The 11,732-nt window shown below is 37.0% G+C and overlaps 2 protein-coding genes across 2 annotated transcripts; one reads left to right on the top strand and one right to left on the bottom strand.

Moving 5' to 3' along the window:
* On the top strand, window positions 1–2,681 carry LOC116165858 (uncharacterized protein K02A2.6-like). Its single transcript, XM_031480572.1, has 2 exons — window positions 1–584; window positions 646–2,681. The coding sequence occupies exon 2, from the start codon at window positions 741–743 to the stop codon at window positions 2,679–2,681; it is 1,941 nt and encodes a 646-aa protein (XP_031336432.1). The 5' UTR covers window positions 1–584; window positions 646–740.
* A 2,383-nt stretch (window positions 2,682–5,064) lies between these two features.
* Window positions 5,065–6,981, bottom strand: LOC116159112. The gene is made up of 4 exons (XM_031472020.1): window positions 6,534–6,981; window positions 6,311–6,482; window positions 6,199–6,259; window positions 5,065–6,144 (listed from the first exon to the last, which is right to left on the bottom strand). Exons 1-4 carry the CDS (start codon window positions 6,855–6,857, stop codon window positions 6,072–6,074), a joined length of 630 nt encoding a protein of 209 aa, XP_031327880.1. The 5' UTR covers window positions 6,858–6,981; the 3' UTR covers window positions 5,065–6,071.
* Window positions 6,982–11,732: the final 4,751 nt, after the last annotated feature.

The following is an 11,732-nucleotide window of genomic DNA, read 5'->3' on the forward strand; positions in this document are numbered from 1 at the left end:
TAGGTAAATATGTAATCACATTTAGCGTCAGCCTAGACACAGCCACATAATTCAGCTGAAGGTCAACAGGGACAAGCGGAGGAAGGCGAAGGTGGCTAGTAGTACTACGCTCGAGTGTGGATAAGGAGTTCTAAAATTTTGTTGCATTATTCATGAATTTAATAAAGATGTTCTTTGATTAATCGGATTAATCCAGTAATCACAACAAAATTGGCGACGAGGAACGAGGATGAGCACGATGCAGCCACGCAATGAGTAAGCACGTTTCCACATATCACAAGTTCAAGATCCATCCAATGAAACTATTTTACCTGATTGCTATTGCTCATCGAATATAAATAATCAGCATGACGGAATTAACCCAATTTATCGCTACTTTGCAACAACTACTGGAAAAAGTTAGTAACCCGACCCCGCACCCAGAGACGCCACGTCAGGAAGATAAAGAGGATGCTTCAAAGATACACTTCGACAACTTCAACGGAAAAATAGAGTCATTTACGACGTATATTCAACGACTCGAAAACTTGTTTGACCTCCATCGAATTCAAGCCACTCCTGACGGAAACGCACTGCGAGCCAAGGTACTTCTAAACTACATTGGCACCCAATATTATCAACTTCTCTGTTCACTATGTTCACCAGATTTGCCTACTTCAAAAACGTATACCGAAATTGTAGATGTTTTAACGAAACATCTATGTCCAAGGCAAAACATAGACGTAGCTCAATTCAATTTTATGAAGAGATCTCAAACAGCAAGCGAAACCATTAGTGAGTATCTAGCTTCCTTAAAGCAATTAAGTATACCTTGTCAATTCAATTGTATACATGATAGTTGTAAACGATCAGTTTCGGCACTTTTCCTACGACCAGTATTCATATGTGGCCTTCGAGATTCAAATATTCGCGAGAGGTTATTAATCGAACAAAAACAGTCATTTGACGAGCTAGTTGAACTTGCGATCACCCTCGAAGCATCAAAGAGGAATAACGAGAATCTTGCGGCAAGCTGTTCATCAACCTTACCAACGGGAGTTATTCAATCAGCTGTGCAAGTTAATGAAGTGAAATCTCACAAGAAAATTCATCGAAACCGCAGCCGTAACAGGAATAGCGATCATGTTCGAAATTCCTCAAACTCTCAAAGTCGCTGTAATTCACAGACACGTAATAAATTCAGTTATCTAGGAATAGGTCACTTATGTTTACGCTGTGCACTGGCAAATCACTCATCACGTGAATGTAGAATCTCGCAAGATAAACTGCATTGCAATTCGTGCAATAAATCCGGGCATGTTGCTAAAGTCTGCATATCTACGTTATTCAAAAATCGGAAGAATCGCAATGCTTCGGTACAATACCTCGATGACCCAATGCCTTCAAGCAGCTCAAGTTCAAATTATGTGCTACAAGTTGTCACCATTCCAAATATTTTGAACACCTCAGTTAACTACACTGACAGAAAGTTTCAAATTGCTGTGCAATTAGAAAATAAGGAATCCAACTTCGAAATTGATTCTGGCAGTCCTGTAACGTTTATGTCGAAGAGCAATTATGATAAATTAAAGCTAAGTGCGGTTATTCAAAGTGCGGACATTCAATTTCGTTCGTTTACACTACAGCCATTCACTCCATACGGAAAAGCGGAGATAAGTGTTCAATATCGTGATATAGGTGCAACACTACCACTTTATATCATTAATCGAAATGTAACGTCGATTTTAGGAAGAGATTGGATGAAAACTCTAGGGTTATCAATAACTCATACAAATCCCAGTGATCGTACACCACAGGAGCCCTACGCAGTTCAACAAGTGCAGTCTCCCAATTCAAATTGTGCGGAAGAAATATTTTCTACGTTTGCAGATCTGTTTAAACCAGAAATAGGATGCATTCCCGGGATAAAGTGTTCGTTACGAATTCGCGAAAACACGAAGCCCATGTTTTTAAAAAACCGTACAGTGCCATATGCGTTACTCGATAAAGTAAATAAAGAGCTTGATAAATTGGAATCACAACAAATAATTACCAAGACTACACACAGCGAATGGGGATCACCTTTAGTAATCGTACCGAAATCAAATAATGAAGTACGGCTCTGCGTAGATTTTAAAGCTACAGTCAATCCAAATTTACACGAGGCAAGATACCCCATCCCATTAATCGAAGATATTTTCAACAGATTACGAGGTGGAGTATATTATTGCACCTTAGATGTACATAAAGCATATTACCACATCAAAATGGACGAAGAAAGCTCAAAAATTCAAGCTATTTCTACGCACCGCGGAGTCTATCTCATGAATCGATTGGCTTTTGGAATTAAAGTCGCACCCAACGAATTTCAACGTATCATGGATGAAACATTCTCACACATTCCAGGCACCGCCGTGTATTTTGATGACATTATTATCACAGGTAGTACAATTGAGGAATGTCGACAGCGGTTAATCACCTGCTTACATAAATTACGCTCGATGAATTTGCATTTAAATCGCGACAAGTGCAAGTTGTTTCAAACGGAAGTGACATATTTAGGGCACACAATCGGGAAATTTGGTATTAAGAAAACGAAGGATAAAGTTCAAGCCATTGTAGATGCGCCACGCCCGATCAACTCCGAACAGGTACATTCCTTTATTGGTCTTACGATGTATAAACGCCAAATTTCTACCTGATATCTCGACAAGTACAGCGCCATTACGTGAACTGTTGAAAAAGAACGTTAAATTTGTGTGGACAAATAAATGTGAAAAGGCTTTCAACGACATAAAAACGTTAATATCGAGTGATCGAGTTTTAGTGCCTTACGACACGGTAGTGAAATTGGCAGCGAAAAGTTAGCAGCGATTTTAGGAGGTTGCAACACTGTACCACTCTCGCGTTATAAACCACGCCCACTTAACCAGGGATTCTAAAATATTAAACCGAGATCATCTATAAGAAAATGTGATTTTAAAATGCGAGAACACTAAAATATAAATACACCCCTCAGTAAAATCGACTTACTTATTTTAAAAAAGCATTACAATCATCTGCACTATTAAACGAAATACCTATATTGAAAATATAATAACGACTCAGATTTAAGACATAAGTGGCGTGTAAAGTACGAAGAAACGCTTTTTAAAGCAGAAGATCTGCAAATAAAACAGCAAACTAATATAACTTAATAAAAGTTACGCTTTGAACTATTATCTATCTGTGGGGAAAATGCCAGCAGCGATTTTTCGCGCCCCATACCGCATTTACCTATCCCTTATCAGAACTAAGCCCCTAGGCCTGGTGCCCGAATGAGCTTCGGCATACACAATCAGGTGCCCTTGTAGATTAAGAAAAAAATTATATTTTGAAAATTCTATGTGGGGAACATGCCAGCAGCGATTTTCGGCGCCCAAAAACGCATTTACCTATCTCTCATCAGAACTAAGCCCCTAGGCCTGGTGCCCGAATGAGCTTCGGCATACACAATCAGGTGCCCTTGTAGATTAAGAAAAAAATTATATTTTGAAAATTCTATGTGGGGAACATGCCAGCAGCGATTTTCGGCGCCCAAAAACGCGTTTACGTATCTCTTATCAGAACTAAGCCCCTAGGCCTGGTGCCCGAATGAGCTTCGGCATACACAATCAGGTGCCCTTGTAGATTAAGAAAAAAATTACATTTTGAAAATTCTATGTGGGGAACATGCCAGCAGCGATTTTCGGCGCCCAAAAACGCGTTTACGTATCTCTCATCAGAACTAAGCCCCTAGGCCTGGTGCCCGAATGAGCTTCGGCATACACAATCAGGTGCCCTTGTAGATTAAGAAAAAAATTATATTTTGAAAATTCTATGTGGGGAACATGCCAGCAGCGATTTTTCGGGCCCCATACCGCATTTACTTATCTCTTATCAGAACTAAGCCCCTAGGCCTGGTGCCCGAATGAGCTTCGGCATACACAATCAGGTGCCCTTGTAGATTAAGAAAAAAATTACATTTTGAAAATTCTATGTGGGGAACATGCCAGCAGCGATTTTCGGCGCCCTAAAACGCGTTTACGTATCCCTTATCAGAACTAAGCCCCTAGGCGTTTCGGGAATTGATTAGTTCCTTCAATACTTGGAGCCCTTGATATGGCAGCGATCTTTCTATACAACATTTGGACACAATTCCAAAGGGATTATCTGAGGGACTAGCAGACACTTTCATCTCATAAATTTAATATACACAATTTAAATTAATTGCCAAATACGTATGGGCCTATATTTTATATTCAAAGGTATGGGCCGGTGTTAATAGGTATACCTACAGATACGCGGAGGGAGCGTGGGACCATGTAATAAAGTGTCCTTTAAGAATGTGTTGCATTTCTATTTTCTTATCTGCCTATATAAGGGATTATAGATGCACCGCTTGTCTGAATTTTACAACAATCGCTATTGTTACAAATTGGGTACGTTTTGCAAAAACAGTTTGTCCTCTATACTTTTAAAATAGTTACCTGTTTTCTGTCCTAAATCGTGACATAAATATATTAGGGATATTTCTCCACCTTTATATAAAAATGAAGTGCTTGCGGAATGTTTTGTTTTCAAGGAAAGGAAGTTTCATTTTTCATTATGAACAATCTATTTATAACTACGGTCATCATTACTTCCTGTAGGTAATTAGTATACCGTACAATCAAAGTAGAATATAATATAATATACTGCACAACGAAGGCGAACTAGCGAACTTCTTTCGGCGGTAGATATTGAGCAAACACATCAGAATCAAAATCATTATCTTTGAATTGAGTAATTATTGTGGAGAAAAAACAAGGATGTTATTAACCCGTCCCCAATTAGGAGATTTTTATGTATCTATATCTATATGTGTGTGTTAGCACAGACAACATGTTGTCTGTGGTGTTAGGTACCTATATTAGGTGAAGGTGGTAGAAAGATGGAAAATAGGTCAAGGTTCCTTGGTTTGTTTATCAATAATTGTTTGGTTACATTACATGTTTAATAATATAAAATACCATAATGTACAGTTTATTGGTTTACATCTACATAGTATTTTTACGTTACATACATATGTGTAAGTACATAAATCAGTCTGTAAAATAAACTATTAGATACTGATTCTATTCACATCTGAAATCAAAAACTTGAAGTTTGATTGTATAAGATTATCGTTTAATTCAGACAAAACTTACTCGCCCAATGGCATCAAGATTGTGCCATATTTAATAATTTATTGAAATGATATACAGAGTGTTAGCTCAATTATAATTTATTTTCAAGATGGCTTTATTATGTATAAAAAACTAAACTGGCGTACAACTTTATTAAAACTATTAAATATAACTATTATCGCAAATGCTACCTATACAACTGATTTCTACGGCGGCCTCAGAGGATCTGTTCCTTTTCGGCAATTTCCGAATACATGTGGTCAAGTTTACCCTCTGCGGCCAATACAAAGAAATGCACCGCTACAAATCACATATTACTTAATTTACGCCCAACTTCTTTGACGGGATTTCACCGCTGTCCCACAAAGCAGCTGGTCGAACTTAAAATTATAACAAGAGAAAAACGCAAGAGAGTATAGAATCCGGAAGTACCAAACAAAGATACATGAAAAAATCCGATAAAACTAAATACCGAGCGATCCTCGAATTCGTTTTGAGGCTGAAACTTTTTTACCACGAATTATACGTAGCCGAAAAACAATGGCGGCCTGCGGCCCTTAAGAACGTGTATACATTTTCAAAGCAATCGGACGTTTCTCCTAAGCAAAGTTATCGTGTACACGGACACGGACAGACACACAGACAGTAATACAAAATTATAAACGATCTCGAGAATCGTTAATAACTTAAACCTACCCATAACCAAACAGCCTAACACAAACTAAAACCTACCAATTACCAACTACCAAACTAGAAACTACCAATGACTTACCTAACCATCACCAAACTAGGAACTACTTAAACCTACCAATGACTTAACCTAACCCATCACCAAACTAAAAACTACTTAAACATACGAATGACTTAACCTAACCCATCACCAAACTACTAGCCTAAAAAAACAATCTATAACAATAATTCACCGGGCAAGACACTGTGAACTACTTGTAGCCCGTAGCCGTTGAGGTGTATGCCGTCTCTATAATAAAAAAATCTATGGTGATTGCGAAACAAATAAATGAAATATACTTACGTCTCAAAACATTCCCTTCTTCCACCAAGGGCTGCATTTATATCACAAACTTGGACGCGTCCTGTAAATTGAATTATTAAATTATTTAAAACACTATTATGAGACTACTTACTATCTGTGTAACCCCTAATAAAATTATTGTACTGATCCAACGCCGCGCGTTGGGTTTCTGTGGCGCCTAAAATGGGCGCCAACGTACACAAGTATACTTTCCGGACCTCTTGACTTTTTAAAGATGTCAATATACGCAAGAGGCCCGTCCTCATTATATGGTATTTCGTATTCTAAAACAATGTAATGTAGAAGGATTTTTTTTCCTTTCTATGTGCACTTACCCTAAGAATATCATTTGTTCCAATCATTAGAACCACTTCCTTGGCCAATTTGTAACTAAAATTAGGCGATTTGCATCGCTGCACCCGTTTCTGCAGCTGGGCAATTGTCTGGCCGCCGATGGCCAGTTGTACGTAAATTTTAACATTTTTTTGGTTTAACACCTTCATCCGACAGTTGCGTTGTAGTAGGACTTTGTTGCCGTACCGCCTCAGATTGGATGCACCCAGCAACGTAACTTTATCCTGAGATAACAATATCATTATTATCGAAGCAAGACCAATATAAAGAAACAATGCAAATAGACAATCAACCGTATTAGACATAAGATGAGTAATATAAACTATTTATAGCAAACAGCAAATTGTATATTCGAGTCATCGAGTGCGTTCAGTCCTCATTCACTTAGACCCCATCCCCATCGTCCCACAAAAAATTGTCGGGCTAATATGCTTTAGTACTCGTACCGTTGTTTAAATAAAGTACTTATCATTACCTATACACTATTCATTTGACTGTGGTTCTTGTGAACACCTCGAGATAGGCGAGATCCCAAAAAACACGTTAAATGATGTAAATAAAAGTTCAATTTCTAATAATTCAAATTCCGCACGAAAATATTTCCTATTGCATTAAAAATGCAGTCAAATACTTCTGTTATTCGGCCTATGATTTATACAAAATGTTTAAATTAAAGCCTCGTAAATAACTTCAAGATTTACGTGTTCCAAAATTTTCTTCAAAAACCCTGTCCGTTATTGTTCATTTCCGTATGCGTAGGGTGTATACTAGAATTACCTATACCGGGGCTGTCCGATATAATAGTATATTATATTATGAGGAGCTAAAATATTACTTTTTATGGCGAGCCAGTGTTTGATACTGACGAGCCGTAAGAAGTTACTTTAGCTCCGCATAATATATGCTATTTTTTCTTCAAACGTGAGAATAGCGCCCAAATAATGGTTTTCAAATCGGAAGAAATATTAACCCGATCGTTATAGGTAGCCGTGAGCGCGTCGGCCGTGGTGACTATAACAATTGCTATAGTTAGCCATTAGGTATTAGCATTGAATAAAAACACTATTTATTCAATGGTATTAGGTAGTTTCGACGTTTTAATTGTGGGCGAGTTTTTTGTAGGTAAGTATCCTTTCAGTTTTTAGAAAATTACGACCTTAGTAATTTCTGTAATTCCTTTAGCGATCATGGATTGATATTGCACGCCACCTAACATGGAGGAAGTTGCTTTAGCGGCGGTCGAAAATTTACTTCCTAAAAGTCAAAGGAAATCTACGACAAAGCTTGTAGGTAATTTATTGATTGGTGTAAGCAAAAGAACGCAAAAACCTACTCGGAACATGTGCTTCTGGCTTATTTTGTTTAAAGAGACATGGTGGCTAGAAGTCCAATTGTGTGGCTGAAGGTTACATAGAAGACTCGATTTCAAATAAAAATGAAATTGCACAATAGTATATTATATACCGCGGGACTGAAGTAGCACTTTTAATCTCGAAGGTAAAGTTTATGGCCCGACCGCAGGGAGGGCCATAATTTACCTGAGGGATTAAGACTACTTAATGGAGTGAAGTGTCACTTTTTGTCCCGCCGGGATTAAATTTGGACGAAAATCCCGGAAGGATGAAATTATTAACAAGGCAATTTCAGTAGGTTGTTCCACATTTTGTATGCGGTACTACTTCTTAAACGCATCGTACTGCTGCTCATATATAACTCTCGCCAGGAAAGATTGCCGGTCACAGAACACTTGATCCCGATCTACAATCTCTGTTTTTCGTAAGGTGCTAGCGATTTCCGGGATAGTATCGTGTCAATGTTGAACGAAAAGACTTTTTGTTCAACATTAGCACGATCCTATTCCAGAAGTCGCTCGCATCTTAATAAAAACAAAGATTGTACATCGACACAAGGTGTGCTGTGACCGGCAATCTTTCCTGGCGAGAGTTATAGTTTTTTGGATTTCGGTGGTATCAATTCTTCATCTACTTCGGCTGTTCTTTTATCAAAATGAAGTACACCTTTGTCACCCACGTCCAAAATTATGACACTAGCAATGACAGTTTCCAAATTATTTTTGTTACCATAGCATAGGATAGGGTTTGTCGTACCAATGCAACGTTCCTATGGTAACTTGTTAAGCAGCGATTTTTTGAAAGAACGTTTTCTCTAACTCCATACATATTAAGTGTTTCAGTTTCGGAAGTACGAAAAATATCGTATATACCTTGCGACTGAAGTAGTAGTCTTAATCCCTCAGGTAAATTATGGCCCTCCCTGCGGTCGGGCCATAAACTTTACCTTCGGGATTAAAAGTGCTACTTCAGTCCCGCGGTATATAATATACTATTCGACAACTTTAGAAAATCCAGGTTTATCAGATGGAATGACTTCAATTACTCCTCCATTTGAAGTAGAAACCAATCCAGTTTTTGAAAAACTTCATTCATTCATTAGAAATAAGATGAGCTAAACAAAACTTGATTCTTCAAAACTTGGATGCTGCAGGAACGAGCTCAGGGTTTAATTTCAATAATGGTAATATGACTAACTGCACTTTCAACATTAACAATTATTTAAATAAATAAATAGCTTCTTTGATCGACTATATTTTTATTTCTGTTAAAATTAGAAGGAAAGATCAACGCACTTGCTAGGTGAACGAAGAACCTAATGTAAATAACATCAAATTGTCAAAGCAAAACAATGTGACACTGGCACTGAAGCGTTTTAATGCCTAGGCACTAAAATACTTCACTGCCGCTTGTTCGATTGTTCTAAAAAGTCAAACTTTAACTCAGAGTGCTGGGCTACGTAATGTCAATATTATATGACGTTTGAAGAAAAATATTTTTTTCCGGCCGCTAGAATATCACTGATAAGAGTTTCATACAAAGATGTTATAATGTGGTCCTCCAAGTGGTATTTTTTTTAAAGTGGTCCTCAGGCCACTTGAAGTTGCACAGCCCTGTTCTATACTAAAATATGAACACAATCGGTCGAGCCATTACCTCGGATAATTGCCAACGTACGGACGTACATACATACATACAGACGGAAAATATGTTATTCTTTAAAAGTTGCTTAAAATGGTCTAAAACTTCGACATTTGATGAAATATTAACATGTCCAAAAACTGGTGATCGCAATAGCCACCTAGCTCGAGCTGGGAAGCTATTATAAAGTATTGTTACCAAGATAAATGAAAAACAGAAAACTGTTAATATAAGAAACATAATTTAAATGTATTTTTTATTACTTAAATACCTACACCTTCAGGGTCTTTTATTAAAATTATTTCCCTGGGAAGCATGTGTTTTTTTTCCATTTTTCTTATTCATGTCTTAGACAATGGCGAATCGCCCATAGTTTGGGAAAAGTGACCTACTGTGTACTCTTTCAATTTACGAGTAGTAATCGAGGAATATTTTTCTTCGATTGGCGATAGTAATTTTTATGTAGCTATTTCCGGATATATTAATCTGAAATATTTGCTGACTTTTACCAATTGCTTGTGAGACCAAAATGTCCAAAGTAAAAAAAATGTACAATGTTATTAATTTAGAGATCAAATGAAAAAAAATAAATAAGCATTCGAAATTGATGTGGGAGTAAATAATGTTAATTTAATTTTGCTGAAAAAAATAAACCAAAAATATCGATGTCATAACTAGGTATCTACGTATTCGAACTTTACTACCGTTTACAACTTACAATTGACTAAAATAAAATTGACAAAAATTGCAATTTTCACCAAATTGTTCTTTGAGTTTACATTCATTGAAATCCAAATAAATCCTAAATTAATTTATTAAGCGACATGGCAAAGAGATGCAAGTTTTATAAGGGAGTCAATAATGTCTGATTGTCCGCCTGTGGACCCGATAACTGGCAAACGCTTGGACCGACCTTGGACCGATGCGGTTCAAACTTTGCACAGTTGACCTGCATGGCACGCGTAAGTGTAACAGCCTATTGATCCCGCAGGGACAACCCGAGGTCATGCCGCTTATCTAAATTCCCTTCTCACCCAATTTATTTCTCTCTGGTTGTTTAGTGATGACACCTAATTGTAGATGTATGAAAGACCATTAAAATGAAAAAAATGGGCCAAATTCTTGACAGAACAGCTTCCTAGCTCGATCCAAAAATAGCGCTTTTAGAAGAGTGTTTGGAAAAATGTTAAGTCTAGGTAAAAACATTTATTATTTTCCGATGTATAGAATAAGAATATTCAATACAAAGTAGGTTTCTAGTTAAAAAAATAAGTAGCCCTACACTTGACTGTTAAGGGACAGTTATGTGAAAATGTGAATACGATCATTAAATGGGCCCCTCTATATGAAGAAGATTGTCTTAATCATCTTTGATATCCTCGCTATAGTTTCCGCAATAAACCGACCTGTATATAAATTAATTAAGTAACATTGATTGAAATAAGTATAAGATTACCATAACTGTCAGAAAAGAAATGATCATTGTACGCCCTCGGCTACTCCCCAATTCGTCTCTTTATGCGCAGTTAAACCCCTATAAATAATTCCTCAAACTCTAGGCATGAAAACTATCTTATACAGGGTGTCAATTAATTGAGTGCCGATAATACAGGGTGTGCATCCTCGGGTGATTTTAAGGAGAAAACTTATATCAGCAGATGCCCTAAACGGCCTAAACCTGTTAGTTTTTGAGCTACGGGGTGTTAAAATTTTAAGAAAAATCACTCTTACATATTTTTATGAAATTTTGTATACACCTTTTCATCAATAAGGAGCATTTTTTGACGTAAAATATTTTTTTAAATTTTCACCAGTGACGTTCGAACGGGGTTTGAACTGACCATTTTATTTATTAAGTTTAGTTCCTCCTTAAAATCACCCGAGGATTGACAGCCTGTATTATCGGCACTCAATTAATTAACACCTTGTATAATCATTACCACCGTAGAGGTAATAACGATATAACCGTATTTATTTTTGTTTATTCCGAATTCCATTGTTATACTTGGACACAAACCCCTTAAAGTAATAATTCTAATTAGATTTTTTATGATTTGTTCTCTCCTAAATACTCCACGTTGTGTTACTAGACGTCCGTCCGCCCGGTCGCTGCTAGATCTTTATCTTAAGGGCTAAGTCAATTTGTTCATGTACCATAATTTTACACCTTTGCTGTTTATTAACGAT

The sequence above is a fragment of the Photinus pyralis genome, unplaced genomic scaffold, assembly GCF_008802855.1.
Source record: "Photinus pyralis isolate 1611_PpyrPB1 unplaced genomic scaffold, Ppyr1.3 Ppyr1.4_LG1, whole genome shotgun sequence".
Classification (NCBI taxonomy): Eukaryota; Metazoa; Arthropoda; class Insecta; order Coleoptera; family Lampyridae; genus Photinus; species Photinus pyralis.